A 16,891-nucleotide genomic window follows, 5' to 3' on the forward strand; every position below is an offset into this window, starting at 1 on the left:
CCGACTCTTATATGTATAACTTACAGCAGCACTCCTGTCCGTGTGTCTGTCGGTCCATGCATTCTAAGAAGGCCTGTTCATCGCTGTGGCGGCAGGCGGGGCTCAGCGCCTCGGGGGCTCCGGCCGTAGCGCAGGCCCGTCCGCAGCCCCGCGAACGTGCAAGCCCGCAGCACGCGCGCCCCCACCACTCGGAGCCACGCAGGACCGCTGCAACACACGCATCATTAAAAAAATAAATAATTTAAACTAATAAAACTCCTCACTATTTAAAGCTGTTTAGCCACGTTTTGTGACCATATCTGAATATCCAGGTATTTCCAAATATTCATCCCCTTCTCCTCTTCCCCATCACGTTCATCTTCATAATGGCGACCTCCCTGAAGGATCATTCTTTAATTTTATCTCATGTAATGGAAGACCAGTAAAATTATATATATATATATATTACTTTGTAATCCGTTCGTATCACGATATGTTTGTATTATAAATTACATATTACCAAATAAAAAAAAAAAATAAAAAAAACTAAAAAAAAAAAAAAAAAACTAATATGGTAGACTAACATTGCGCTATCCTACCAGTCCTGCTAGATTAAAAATTGAAAATAAAATTAAAAAATAACACACACCAATGGGGTACGCCATAGTCCTATAGTTGTGACTTTTGGGCTGTATTTATATTAAAAATAACTAAAAGTAGGTATAATGTATCTACAGCGGGTTCGGTTTACAGAATTTACACCATTTTTTACAGCTAACCTAACACAAGTCATAATTAATCCACAGTAAAATAATTCTATTACTTTACATTCAGGACTTTTACCTGCTTTTGTCTACATAGTCTGCAGAGCCTGAATCAGTAAAAACTCTCGACAAAATCGTTCCCAAAAAAGGCATGTCAAAGTTCTTCAAAGATCGAAATTATTTTTTATAGAACAAAAACATAATTTCAATAACTTGTTTGCCTGAGTGAAAAAAATTGGCGACATCGATTTTCTTTAAAATCGGTATAGATCCCACATCTAGTGATTTTTTGTTAAGTGAATAAGAGAAATGAGCAAGTTGAACTTTTAATCAAATTAAATAAATCTAGCTTTTCCATTGCTAAATATTCGAAAAAACCATGGATTTGTGGTGTAACTAATTTTAAATACCTACTGTCTACCGAGATTTTTTGAAATTTTTGGCACATAATGTTTGTATTGGTAAGTAATGTATGTATTGGCAAGTAATGTATATATTGGCAAGTAATGTATGTATTGGCACGTAATGTATGTATTGGCAAGTAATGTATATATTGGCACGTAATGTATGTATTGGAAAGTAATGTATGTATTGGCACGTAATGTATTTATTGGCATATCATTATATGTAAGTAGTATTAGTATTATAATAAGTAGGCATTTTGAACACAATTCCTTTACCATGACAAATAAACTTCGACCACTGTTAAAGCTTAAAAGCTATCCCATAAGATCTAGAAAGTTTGGCACGGAACCAATAAAATCTAGGAAACACGGCACAACATCTCCTTGCCTCGTGTCCTCGCGGGTAGAATATTAATCGCCTCGGTCCAGGATGTTCGATGTTCGACTTCGGTCAGGTGTAACGTCTGCGCCTGATAAAATATCTACTGAATGCAGAGAACAGAGATAAACAGTGTTACACCGATTGCCTATACATCAGGAGTCGGAGGAGCTAGCAGGACATCGTAAAATTTTAATCATATGGTATACTCGTGAGGGTGATACAGATTATTTAATTTTTTTTATTTATGTTTTTAATTATTTATTAAAGAAATTTATAAATATTTCGCTTTCTAACTAACAACATAATTAGAATCCATATTAATATTACATTAATAATTTTATTTAATATAACAATAAACGCTAATCTCTAAATAGTATAAAATAAAGTAGCTGTTTGTGTCTGTCTGTTTATGCGCTTAGTTCTTCTAAACTACGCAATGGATTTTGATAGGGTTTTTACTAGCGGGATATTAAAAAAACGATAATACGTAAGCGAAAATTGTGAAAATATTTAATACAACACGACTCGTTTGAAATAGAGCGAAAATCTTTAGACAAATGCTTTAGTTGTATTTAAAGATACACTGTATTTTTTTCCTACCTATAACATATTAAATAACAGAACAAAAACTGTTTTTAATAATTTTCGAAGCTTCTTTCGTGATTAATTTTTATCGAGGGAATTTCATATAATTAACGTTCCGGCATAACAAATCTATAGATATTATATTAAAAAATAACATATATTTTTTGGAACATAAAAACTTAAAGATTTAATTTAAGTTAAGTTCCAGAGTGGAAGATACTCTCAGTATCGCCCTGGTGTAAGACTCAGAATTAAAACATAGCTTGAAATGACTTTGGCCGTGTTTTCTGACTCGATCTGAATGGTCAGTTTTTAATCTTTCAATTCAATCGGTGTGCACAAATACAATCATATATGATTGTTTATTCCCATTTTCGTTGTATTTATCATTAGTGATTTCTTTATGTTTTCTACGCCACTACATCCTAGGGTAAAATTTGGTTTACGTTAATTTTGTTATCCGAAATATCTTTCTTATTGAACAACTGAAATTTAACGAACACACAACGTGAAGTTTTTCCATGAAATTTTCAGTTTAAAAAATATTTGAAAGTTAATGGTTAAGATGGATAAGGCTTTTCCAGCTAAAATATCTCGAATTTCTAGACAGAAATTTAATACAGATTTTAAGCTTTATTTGGTGATATCAAAGTTCCCGGCGTTTCCCGGGCTTAACTCAGAGTTTTTACAAAGCACATAGTAGACATTAATTTTACTCTTATTTTGAACGTCAAATGTACACAGTTTTATCAAGAAGCATCTAAATTCTGTATCGTGGCGTGGGAAAGGGGGATGAGGTGATTTTTCGAAATATCACGTAAACAGTGACATGTTGTTTTGAATGTCAAGTGTGTAAAACTTTATCAATCTTGGAATAAAAATGACGTAATAATAATGAATAATAAAAATAAAATGTTTTATATGCTTATCCCAAATATCTACCTGCATTAAATTTTGATTAGCTTTTGATCAATTAAAGATTAACTTCATTTCTAAATTACCTAAAAATCGACAATACAATTTGACAAAAATAAAACATGACTGACATCTGTTTGTCCCTTTTTTAACATAATTGAATTTCATAATGTTTTCCCCACTGGGATTTCGCGTGCTGGAGAAGACATTGAACATTTTCAGAATTTTTTTTCAATAAATTTTAATTTTAATAAATTCATATCTAATGTAAGCTATTTATCTGTCTCATTTTTATCAGTCTGTGTTTGGTTGCAATTTTTTATGAACTTCCTGTCTCCCTTTGTCCCAGATCCATTTTTTTATGAATGCTTTGAATATATCGACATTTTTTTGTTTTTTGTGGAAAAGTGTCCATTTTAAAGGAAGTTTTTTGCCATAGTAAATGAAATTTCTTTGTCCAAAAGTTGTCTCCGTTTTTGCTTGTTGGATGTATTTTTGATTGAAGGATCTAGCTAGTGATTTTGTTAGTATGTTCGTTAGTAGATCAAGTGTTTTTGTGTCTATTAATGAGTATGGTTTTAGCATAGAGTTGTTTAAATAACATGATGTTTAGATTATTAAAAATATGGTCAGAGCAAGTTCTGATAGGTACTTTGAGTATTATTTTCAAGATGACTTTTTGCGTTGTATAGAGGATTTAAAGTGGCATTATTTGCACTTCCCTATCCAATAATTCCATTTTCTAATAAAAATTGACATAGATTTACATATATATTGTTTTTCAAAGGTCGAAGAAGAAAATCATAAAATTTATTTTGATAATATCTTTGTTTGAACTTTTAACCTACCTTGAAGTGTTTCGTTCATACATTTCCAGAAGTCTACCTGCAACAAAGAATAGACAGAATATTAGATGGGTAATTGATATGAAGAATACGTTGACATCAGTAAAATATTGACGTCTGGACGGAAACTATGGGAAGCGTTCCATCTGCTGACTAAATGGGGACAAATGGGTATCAATAAAGAGAAATTATACATTGTTGCAGGATGTGATATACATAAAGTATTTTCTGCGGGGAAAACACCCGTCATTATTTAGGTGAGGTTAAAAAATTAGAATAATAAATATCTTAAAAATGTTCCATGGCAACTCAGAACAGTGAAAAAAATGGTTTGTAAACCCAATCTAACGTAACTTAGTTTTATCACAGTAATTCATGACTTTATACCATTTTTAAAAGTGTGTTGAAATTGCCACTGTCCTGAGTTACCATTTAAAATTAGTGGACTGGTCAATTGATAGCTTTTCATAAAATTGTATTAGAATTTTTTTTCTTTAAAAATATGTTTGAATCTCCTACTAATTGCTCGTGTCGTGATGGGGGACTTAGCCAGCCGAGGAATTGAACTCACGACGCAGATGGGAAATCGACTCTTTGCCAACTTAGCCACTGACCGATTTAATATTTGATGTGATGATATTTTTTTTGTGAGATAATATTGGTGTCTTTTAATTTTTCTTCTTCTTCTAACTAAGATATTAGAGTTTTCTTACATTTATTACAACTTCGCAATTTTTGGCAATTCGATGAAAAACCTATACATTGTCATCCTTTCTGTCCAGGGAATTTTGAGTATCCGTCCAAGAAATCATATTAGTGCTTCCATAAATGTAAAAAAGATCGTCAAAACAGACGAATATAGAAAAAATCCTTATGGATATGATGTAGGTAGGTACCTAACACATACCTATTTTGATTCTGAAATTTGTTTTTAGTTCGCAGTCACAGAAAAGTTGTAGTGGTCGCCGAGACATGTTCAAGATACCACACGGTAGAACGAATGTGCTATCACACCATAGCGCGACAAGAGGAATTATTGAATAAAATTTCTAAAACAGTAGAAAAACTCGAGTTTAGTAACTCTTAAGACAACCTTAAAACTATTTTGTATACTTTACAATTATATTTAGAATTTAAAAATAAGAAATCTTATTCTGTAAATGATGGTGTAATAATCTCACGTAAAATCATTTCAAATTAAAATATGTTTTAACGTGCACCGTTGTGTAAATAACTAGGTATAACAAATTTAATTATGAAACGTAAATTGGTGCCATTACTGGTGTACGTATTTATGTTAAATTAATTACGTTATTTTCCATTATTAAAATATAATGGTTTGCGCTGATCAGGATTTTATGTAGGTACTTTGAGGACATTGGAAAGTTGGTCCATTATCTTCACGATCTTATTATTTATACTCGAGACGCGGCGGCGCATTTCAGACAAGATGCTTGGTTGTTTCCTTTGCATTCTTTCTATCTGCAACTTAATTATAGAACTCGGAATCTCCCGGATAGAACTGCAAAGTTGTTTATTGAATCACAGGCGAGTGGAGACTGCAACTGGGGACCGTCACATGGCGTTCAAAAGATGCACTTGTAATCAGTTTCGTGTAATTAATGCAAGTGAACGACATTATTTGGCAACATATTGATATAGTATGCACATATATGACGGTAAAGATGGTAATTGCATGAAATTAAGAACTTTTTTATAGGGATTTAAACGTCTTAGTAGGTACTTCGCATTCACAAGTTTTTTATGTCACCTTTGGGGATTCTGTCTGGAGGGTCTTTATTAGGAGAGGAAGGGGTGAACATGTCGTAGGAGGGAAGAAACACAGAGGCCGGCAAATATTTCCACAGCCGAGCTGTTGAACTCAAGAATGACAATTGTCAACCGTGTACATATGTTAGGCGCGCGTTTGACGTGTTTCCCGACTATGCACCGGTGCCGAAGAGATCAATGGAAAAAGACAAAACTACTTGGCATTTTGAATGAAAATGGATACCAGCAGAGACCGATGAGGATATTTTTAAGCCCTAGCTAGTAGATTTGGTGCCCTCATACGTAGTATGGATAATACTAAGAAAATAACCCGTAAAAGTTCTATTTTTTAAATAAAAAAAACTTCCATCAGTGTGATTAATTTGCACATTTAATTGCAAATTCGAAATGCATTTAACCTTTTATTTGAAAATATCATATTTAAATATAAAGTTTTTTTTAATATTTAATCTTATTATTCAACAGTTTGTGTAAAAAAATTCTGCAGTGTAATTATTATTACGCGTGTTATCTGTCTCGCCATCCGTAGGCATTAAAATAGATTAATTAGACTGCAAAACTTGTTTATAAATATTTTCATGAATTAAATAATAATATTATTACTAATACAAATAAAAATTTAAATTAGTTTGCAGTTTTACACCACATGGTTCATAGGAAATTTCCTTTCCTTGATGCCCTAACCACGTGTTTATTTTTCTAGGATTAACCCAGCCCTGGATACCAAGTAATCAAACACAATCATTCTTTTACTGTGTTAAATACCGTGTAATCGTCGTTTATCAGTAAATGAACAGTGTGTTTATCATAATAGTTAGATCGACACAACAAAGATGTAGATAGAGGTTCCCGGGTAGCCGACCAAACAATATCTAATTACCCTGTTTAGAGTCGGCTTGGCAAGAAAACGGTTCTACGTGCTCGAAGAACAAGCGATATACTTGACGGCATCATTCAACGAGGTTCTCGAAGTTTCGGCATTTGTGATCTCCGACAGACCTGTCAAAACACACAATGGTATTGTCTAACATGTTCATCTAACAATAGAAGAAAGGCGCGGAGGACAAAACGCCGGACGGGGAGCATAAGCTATTGGGGAAACAGCATAATGAATTAACGACTCAAAAACAAAAGGCAATGAAGCTTGAGATGTTTATATCCAGACCGGATGCAACCCTAGAACCCTGCAGCTAGGTACTGTTACGACACCGGATACCAGGAGCCTAGAAGAGCTGAGAAGGTGACGATGAAGCCTAATAAATCTGTCAGAGATGGATGGAGTTGCCCCGCGGCTGACCCCAGTGACATGTTTCTTCAGATAAAAGATTCCAGTTAATAAATATCAGGACACATCACACACTGCGCTGTCCCCTGATATATTAGTTCTAGCTCATTCACGTCAAATGTTCCGACAAAAATGGAAAAGAGCCAAATTATCGGAGAGAATAATAATTGTTTTTTAGTTTAACATTCTTTGAAGAATCTTTACAAGAAAAGCAGTGGATGTTTACATTCACATACTGACACTGATGATTATTTGTAGGAATTCCTCTTATTTGAAGAATTTACAGTAATATCGTACTTATGCAACTGACTGTTAAAATACCTAATAGTAACACTCACTGATATAAAATGATATTTTGTACTTAAATAAAATGAAAATAAATGCTATTTAAATGGTTCTTACCAGTTCTGTGGAGCAAAACTTATTGATATTTCCCAGTCTTTCATCTCGTACTGCCGTGTCCTCGGCAATTTCTATCAGAGACATCTGCGAAAAAAGAAATCATTCGTTAGATAATTTTAAAATATCCACATTATCACTATAATAATAATAATATTTGGCTAATTTATAAATACAGCTGACTTACAACTAGGATTCATAATAACTATTGACTTACATCTTAGACTTATTTCTAGTGAATTACGACTAAGGTTCATAACTACGGACTTAAAACTAGTGACTTACATCTAAGACTTTAATATAATGACTTGCGACTAAGGCTTATAACTACTGTCTTAATGACATATATATTTACATATGTAGACACTTTAAAAATACAAAAACGAAATAGTTTCATGTCATGTCTTACAGTATATAAATAAAATATTATATCATAAAAATACCTTGTTTGCATCACTGTTTAATAAAAATAGATGAAAATGAACTACTGTGATTAAATAGTGGTGTACTCAAAGAATTTTATTTTCATGTGAGTAATTTAAGGGACGCCACAAAGTAATTTTGTCATTATTGAAGAAATAACATATTTTCTATTGTACTTTTCCGAACGCGTGAACGTGGTTAAACGTTTGGTCTGTTCGCTACCAGGCTAATTATAACGCATATTCATGATGGGACAATCCTGTGATAGTGAGTTAAACTGCCCTTATTTTTTTATTATTTTCAAAATGTGCACATAAATTTAAGTATAAACTTTTTAAATTTTGCTTCTCTTTTATCCAGCAATAACGATTATTTCAAATTGTTTTATTTTTATTTTTTCATGTACCGTATATTTGTTACTGAGTGTAAATATGTATATGTACTAACAAACGCTGTATACAGGCACCCTGGAGGATCGAGAGTCGTTCATAACAATTAAATGTGGCTTCGTTTTATTAAATCTTGACAGGCGAATATGCCAAACAAAACGTCTGTAACCAAGTGGGTCTTCCGACGACCCCATACATTTTATGCCTTATTGGCTTTCAAACTATAGAAATCCCTAATATTCAGTCAATTGTTAATGGTAACTTATGTATTTGCGCAGAAATACGTAAAATACTAAAATGATATGTCAAGTATTTAAGCAAATATAAGGAGGATATTAATTTTGGGTACTACCTATTCCCCCATTTGGCTGCGGGATACTTAAATTGGAGTCTCGACGTGTACGACGAAGGAGGTAAACTATCAGTTTCCTTATGCTGTGGTTGGAAAACTGGTGGGCCCCTCCAATTTACTTTTCCGAAACAACTTTCCCCCGTTTCAATATTATATTATATACGTAGTCTCGATACACTTTTCAAAAAATGTACTTATTTCAATTTAACAACTTCCAATATTCCTCTCTCCGCCTTATGAATCGATGGCCACTTGAAGGGTGAGACTCTGGGTGATTTAGAATGATACCTAAAAGCCCTTACAAGCAAAGCACATTCGTTTCCTGGTCGCCACAAGCCACGAGCAACGTGTCACGGTAGATAGGTACAGGTAATGGTAGATACTAGGCAGTAGGTAGTGTTCCGTGTTCACCGCATTAGCCGCACCTACGCACCGCCAGCATTAACAAACACCACAGACAGTTCTGCCCGTCCATATTCCCATTGTTTAATCCAATCATGTATTCCGCGTGCCTCTCCGCCGGGTCGGGGCCATTCTCACATCTGACACGCTGCAACGTGCTTGTCAACAACTCGCCACTCTCAGGAATGTAATCCGTAATCATGTGTGGAGACAACCCTATACACAACACTACCTACACAGTCTACACTCACACCCCGCATCCATACACAATAATTATATCTGCTGCAGGGGCGCCATGCGCCATCGAGTCGACTCTGATAAAAGGAATCATTTATCTATGTTGTTGTAGGGATGTTTATATATTGTATATTAATTGAAATAATGGGTACAAGTAACTAAACGTCTTCGGTCAGCCATTATTCATTTGATTTCGTTAATCGATACAGTAAGTTTAATGTCGATTTGTAAACTAGATTGTTCCAGGACAACCGCCCGCAGGATGACGGTTGCCCTATTATTACCCAACCTCCTGCATATACGTATAAATACATGTTATCTATCTAAAATAAACACCCGCATGAATATAATATGTTTCGGATTATATGCATTTGCATATTTGCAATTTAATGAGGTTCAGTCAATCTAAGTCATATAATCCGTCAACCTGAGTCATATAATCCGTTGTCTACTCATGAACAGTGCCCAAATGTGCATAAAATAACAAGGGTACTTCGACAACCCTTTAATTTTTCTAAACAAATAATCACATGCAAAATATATTTGTATATTGCATGTAATTAATAACGTTATTTTTTCCAAAACGTTGGGAGATTGTGATAAAATAACCCAAATGTGCATAAAATAACAAGGGTACTTCGACAACCCTTTAATTTTTCAAAACAAATAATTACATGCAAAATATATTTGTATATTGCATGTAATTAATAACGTTATTTATTCCAAAATATGGGGAGATTAGTCCAATCTAACAAATCCCATAGTCAGAGAATAATATATTAGACAAAAAAATATTTGTTAGTGATTTTATCACCGTTTTAGATAAAACTTTCATCACTGAGTACCTAACTAACGGTTTTTTTCAGGGCCCCAAGATATCAACTAACGTTAATTGAAAAAAATATACTGTCCTGATGAAGTTTAGATACCTACACGCCTAACGAAACCGGTCGGCTACACGTTTAATTGCCACAGTAAATTAGTAGTTTTTTGCGATAAGTGATTATTTTGGATTAATTTTTTCATTATTAATCTATTTTTATTAAAAACATCTGACATAATCAATGGGAAATATCAAAATTATTGATATTAGGTAGGTATGTGTGTCTTTGATACTCGGAGAAAAATGAGGATTGGTAATTTATTAAAAATATTTTCAAACTATCGGTAATCCGGTTAAAAACGAGATTGCTGGCCGTTTCCTGATAATCTTTTATTTAATTCGTAATATATATCGGAACACGTGTTCATGCATCTAGATTTGCCTTGATAATATACAATGACGAAATGCGAAAATATTAGAATGTTTTTGAACACGTGTTTTTCGTTTTATGATAAAATACTAAAGAGTTTAGAAAACCTATCAATTCATTCGTTAAGGGCCTGCAATCACATTTTTTAACCGGATTACGAAAAAAATCATTTGCCAACCAAATAAAAGATTAATTTAATAAAAATGAAGTGTCACCCTCAATGCTTGTATTTCCAATGTCTCTATATTCAAATTGTTTATGCATCTCCGAATAAGATAAAAATGTACCAATCTCAGGGTGATCTAATCTTCTCGGAATGGATGAGCCACATCGAACTTTATGCGTTAAATTCGGCAGTTCCATAGTCGGGTCACGTGCTATATGAAGTCCTGAGTCCTGAGTCTCGGTTTGAGGCTATTTTATAGCGAACTTTATGTCGAACGTCGAGAAATTAAAATTATTAAATATTATTTATAACAGCAAAACGAACAGCTTCTGTTTCTCATATTTGTAGGTACCTACTGATAGTAGTAGACTTCGCTAGATTTTCTAATTTAATAAATCAATACAAAATTTACTCCTAAATCGAATAAGATTTGTAAGTAGGTACTAAAATACCTACCTACTTAATTCTAAAGTATAAATATTTCACGTAATTTAAAGGAATTCAAATAAGGAATTATTTAATTTATAATCTCAGTGACAATTCTTTTTTCAGGCCGGTAGGTACGACAATTTTGATTATTCCGATTTGACAGCTAGTAGGTACCAAAGTCGTGCGAACTCGGGCGGGATAAAATGGTAGTTTTCAATACGGCAACACAAATTTTACAGAAATATGAAAATAAATGCCAAACGGTCAAGTTAAAACATGACTTCTATAAGCTCAGTCAATAAGTGGCATTAATTAAACCAAAACTTTTTTTAAAGGTAAATACGTTTGTTTGTGTGTTTTTATTGGTGCGGTGTTCAACTAACGGTGACCAGTTATAAGGTGATCAATGTTATTGCAATTTTTATTATGTACCAAGCCAAAATGGCTTAAAGGACAAATCGTAACTTTTCATGGAACCTTGAAAAATTATTCGGGTAAATAAATGTATTAATGACCGGTTAGTAGCTGAATGGACAAATCGTTGGGTTCGCGTTGTGCCTTCAATTCTTTTCCTAGATAAGTTATAAGTTCTCCACCATTGCACATGCACATTTTCCGGTTAAAAATATGATAGGTAGTAGGAGTTTTTCAAATATTGTCAGGTTTTTCGTATTCCGGGAACGTTTGTTTTTCTTTTTATAAAGAAGTTATTGTTGGTATAATAATTTTTTTAATGAAAAACTAAAAATAAAACATATTATTATTGCATTTAATTGTTGCCATAGTCCAGAGCTCGTGCGTACATCATCATGAAATATTCCAATGGGACATATATGTCGCTTCTTTCTAGGGTAATATATTATATTTTATTTATTAATTGAAACGCCTTGATGGGCTTTTACATGATAATAAACTACAAAAAATAACGACAGCAAAATAAATAACTAGATAAAAATGCACGTAATACATGGTACATTTAATTTTCCATTTTTATGTACTTAATACAAGAAAAGAGAAAAATTAAATAAACCAGTTTTAAAAGTGAAGATGGCATAAAATAATATAAATTAATAGAACAGGTTGACAATACGTAATTTGAAAACAACAAGTAATTTTCCAATAAAAAATAAATTTAAAAAAATTAGGAGTATCGCTCCTACGCGATACTCCTAAATAGTAAATAATAATACAATGCAGGTATTTCTTATATAATGATAAACTTATATTAAATATGTTGATATTTGAGATAAATTTATGAAGGCGATATATAGTGCGTGTGGTAGTTAGACCGGAATTATTATTACACAAAGCGTTTATTTTTCTTCTATTTTTTAGGGTATGTATTTTAAGCGTATTTAGTAAGAATGTATAGTTTGTTTGTTGAATAGGTATGTGAAGTTTGAAGTTAATAAATCGTAAAAATTTGTGCTGCACACATTCTTTATGTCTTATATGAATTTGATGGTGACCGGATAAATCATCACAATGATAATTCATCACATCTTTAAAAAGTTATATAAAGTCATGGAAAGATCAGTCATGATGAAACAAAAACTTTATTAACTGGGTTAAGTAGGTTAGGTTAAAAATTTTTTTCATCGTTTCTAATGACTTTATATCACTTTTTAAAAGTGTGTTGAATTGTCACTGTGTTAAGTTATCAAGGAACCGAATGTGATAGTATAGAGACCACGCTATTGAATTGTATTCTAACAAGCTGCGTAAGTTAACGAAGATATAATTTTAATGAATCCATTCTTTGAACTTCCAATGAATCGAAGTCTGTGATAGTTCTGATTATAAATCCCAATGTCTTCGTGCCTTTATTAGTTATTTGTTATATCTGATTTACAAATCCCAATGTCTTCAGCCTTTATTAGTTATTTGTTGTATCTGATTTACAAATCCCAATGTCTTCATGCCTTTATTAGTTATTTGTTGTACCTATCTGATTTATAAATCCCAACGTCTTTATGCCTTTATTAGTTATTTGTTGTATCTGATTTACAAAATTTTATTGTGTGTCAAACATAACTCGAAGATTCCTAATTTCGTTGACTTTATCCGATATTTTGTTGTAAATAGCGATATTGGGATAACATTGATAGGTGACAGTGATAGTTATTCTATAGATCAAAATTGGTGCTCTTTTGCACGAAAAAATTTCTTGTTTAGGTAGCATTTGTCTTAAACAGTTTTACAAATAATAATATTTATGTCAGCAATTAAATTAACTTTTTTCATTAAAAGCAGGATTAAATTAATAGTGAGTAGTTAGTTGTAATGAAGGTTTTGCTATAAGTTCGTTAAATTGCCGAAGGATGAATACCTGAGGTTGTCCAAGGATGAGTACCTAAGGTTGTCCAAGGATGATTACCTAAGGTTGTCCAAGAATGAGTACCTGAGGTTGTCCAAGGATGATTACCTAAGGTTGTCCAAGAATGAGTACCTGAGGTTGTCCAAGGATGAGTACCTAAGATTGTCCAAGGATGAGTACCTAAGGTTGTCCAAGGATGAGTACCTAAGGTTGTCCAAGGATGAGTACCTAAGGTTGTCCAAGAATGAGTACCTGAGGTTGTCCAAGGATGAGTACCTAAGGTTGTCCAAGGATGAGTACCTAAGGTTGTCCAAGGATGAGTACCTAAGGTTGTCCAAGAATGAGTACCTGAGGTTGTCCAAGGATGAGTACCTAAGGTTGTCCAAGGATGAGTACCTAAGGTTGTCCAAGGATGAGTACCTAAGATTGTCCAAGGATGAGTACCTAAGGTTGTCTAAGGATGAGATGGGCTGAAGACTTGAAAAATACTGCCGGAAGCCTCATGCAAAAGAAGATAAAATAATTAGAGACCAATCTCCATGTTATTAACGATCACGGAGAAAACTTACTGACAAAAATACTGCAAATTTATTAAAAACCTGTCAAATTGTTCGTATTAAGATTAAAAACGGAACTGCAGGCCTTTAAATAATTAATTGACAGGTTTCCTAACAAACTTTCAGTAAAATACGAATATGTTATGGGGATGTCGGAATACGTGTTCATAATTTTTTTTTGCATTACCAATGGCATACCAATACGTTTGTGGATGTGATTTTTTGAATAAATAAAATCTTTTCAAACATCCAGTACCTATTCAATGGTATTTTTTTACAATTTATTGTGTAGATAGGTATTGGTTTAATTAGCACATTTAAAAAAATGCTTTGAATTTAAAGTTTAATGTGAGCTAGCAGGTGGGAGGTGGGAGTTCACCGCTCTTGCGGGAACACATTCAATAAATAATTCGTTGATTTTGTTTAGGAGACATACATGTCAAGAAAACGAATCACAAATAATAAACAAAATAACACAAGGCAAATAACGAATATCCCTGGAGTTATTCGTGGAATAATATTATTTTAACGAGGCATATTCTTTTTGTAAAACCACGTCGCGCGGTTGGGACAAGTATAATAAGACAAACAATAAAAAAAACTTTTACAGATGTATAAAAGAGATTAGAATTTTTGAATTATTTATAACAGTAACACCTTTTCCACGAATACTTATAATTGAGTAAAGCACAGCACAGCATAAAATGAATAAATAATATTATTCATAATATATACAAAATACAAATCCATAAAGCGCTTATTTGATATAAAATGACGTTTCTATTTCATAATATCGGTGCGTCTGCCTGTAACATATTTCATGACCCTGAAAGTAAAACGTCACAGCGATAACTTCATGTCTTGAGTACATACATAGGTCATGCGTGTATCTAAAACATAATTCTCCACACTCGTTGACACGTGATGCAATGTATGCATCTGCATCAGTAACGGACTAGTAACCTGAACACAAAAAAAAATTAAAAATACTCCACCCCTAACATATTTTGTGTCAAAAAGATAGGAAAAATAATTTAAGTAAATGTTATTTCTTTGATATCAGGGTGAATTAATGACAAGTCCAGCTTCACTTGATAAAATTTCAACTAATATTCACGATGTAAGGCATGCGACACACACCCAACCGATCACGCATAATGATCGATTTACACAATACCTTTTTTCTTCCAGTGATGAAATCTAATCGGGATGAAAAAAGGGACGTGCTCTATTTTGGTAGTTGATACCGTGAGTGACGTGTGTTGGTATTAGTGAATTGCGTACAGTTTAAGACGGTAGACATTATTATACATCTGTCATCTCTCATTGCTTTATGTAAGTATATTATGTGAAAATGTTGCATATATATTGGTAAAAAACACTACAATATCTATTTATTACTGATTGTGAATGTGTATTACAGGTATTGTGAATTTCGCGTGCATGTTTGATGATTTGACATTTTGTTTCTGCCACCTCTCATTGTTTTAAGTGAAAATGTAGCATTTTATTCAGTTTTATATTTAAAATATTAATAAAAAGTTCAAGTATTAACTACAATATGTAATTATTACTGACTGTGAATGTGTATTACTGATAGGTATTGTACATTTCGCGTATATGTTTGATGATTTGACATATTGTTTTGAGGAAATAATACACGAGAACTTTACATACACATTGTTAACTCATAGAATAAAGAATATCTCTGTATGTCAACTTTATATTGTAACATACTTTTTTATTAATTAATAGAGACAGGGTTGTGAGAGTGTACTTTTTGCGGTTGTGCGCTTTGGCATCTGCGCTGCTGTGTTTTGGTAGTTCCCTCTCATATATTATGCGAATATCGTATCGATAAAGATACGATGATTAGGTAGGCAATTTGGCCAAGGCATAAACACCTATGAAAATCATTATGATAAAGGTTCAAAGCCGAACGGGTAAACAAAAACGTGACAAATCTCGCAAATGACATTTACAAATACTTACCTACATGATTGTGATTTATGGTTATGTTCAAGGTGTTGCCATTTTTTGACGATTAAGTACTGTCTCAAAATATTACTTCTTCTCTAATGCAACTGTATGTGTCATAAGTATGAAAAGAGTGGTCGTGTAAGGCGACAAAATTTTGTATGGAGATCGGTATGAAAATAAGAATCGTGTAAAGTAGCAAAGCTGCGTTTATTAGAACTGGCGCAAACATTCGCTTTCTTGCATCCCTGTCTTACTCTATAAAACTCACATATACAAAACTTTTTTCATGAGATTATCGAGTAATGTATTTGTTTTCATTTACAGGTAATTTCCGCTTTTATTGAGCTGGATCAGTATCACTGTGAAAGTGTTTATTTATTTTAAATTTTAATACCCACTTAAGAAGTGCTGGGTTTATCAGTTGATTATGCCTTGCTGATCGCTGATCGTACATACAATCTGTGTACCAGCAACTTAATTAGTTCGGTACATGAAAGTTGATGATTGGTGTACATTGACTTGCACCGTCATGAAATCTCGTACACATATTATATACGTTGGTTCAAATGTTATTCTATAAAAAGTATCTATTCTTGTAATTAAATACCCACTGTGGGAAATATTATGCATTTTTTACATACATTTATGGCACCCACTTAGCACCCCGACGCTCACCGCTACTAATGATATAAACTATAAACAAGTGTATTTATCGTAATAATAGTAATAAATGTTATCTATAAACATTATTATCAATAACTTTATTAGAATACTAAGAAGTTATTAAGCTGTTATCACATGTATAAATTAATTTTCATATTTATACAAAATTATCACATTAGTTCACAAGATTGACTTTTGTAACCATAGGACCTACGTAGTTGTTTAGTGGTGTAGCTAGCTAGTTCAATCCTTTTATATTTCATCGTTTCATCATAGATATATTTTCGTGCGGTTTTATTATCAGACGTTTTTCCGCGCTGACAAAAATAAATCGGATACAAACACAACACTTTATCGCCGCTAACACATGCGAA

The 16,891-nt window shown here is 32.9% G+C and overlaps 1 protein-coding gene across 2 annotated transcripts in view; it reads right to left on the bottom strand.

Moving 5' to 3' along the window:
- The window catches only part of Reck (Reversion-inducing-cysteine-rich protein with kazal motifs), a 69,904-nt gene that overhangs the window by 17,553 nt on the left and 35,460 nt on the right, over positions 1-16,891 (bottom strand). Inside the window, exons 3-5 of one of the 2 annotated variants that reach the window (XM_089638821.1) lie at positions 7,353-7,436; positions 3,878-3,914; positions 25-207 (exon numbers count right to left, since the gene is read on the bottom strand). In XM_089638821.1, the coding sequence (XP_089494947.1) occupies positions 25-207; positions 3,878-3,914; positions 7,353-7,436 (304 nt within the window). The remainder of the gene's footprint in view (positions 1-24; positions 208-3,877; positions 3,915-7,352; positions 7,437-16,891) is intronic. The other variant, XM_089638829.1, reaches the window with a different exon arrangement.

This window comes from Hesperophylax consimilis, chromosome 1 (genome assembly GCF_061612785.1).
Source record: "Hesperophylax consimilis isolate HC1 chromosome 1, BYU_Hcon_1.0, whole genome shotgun sequence".
Classification (NCBI taxonomy): Eukaryota; Metazoa; Arthropoda; class Insecta; order Trichoptera; family Limnephilidae; genus Hesperophylax; species Hesperophylax consimilis.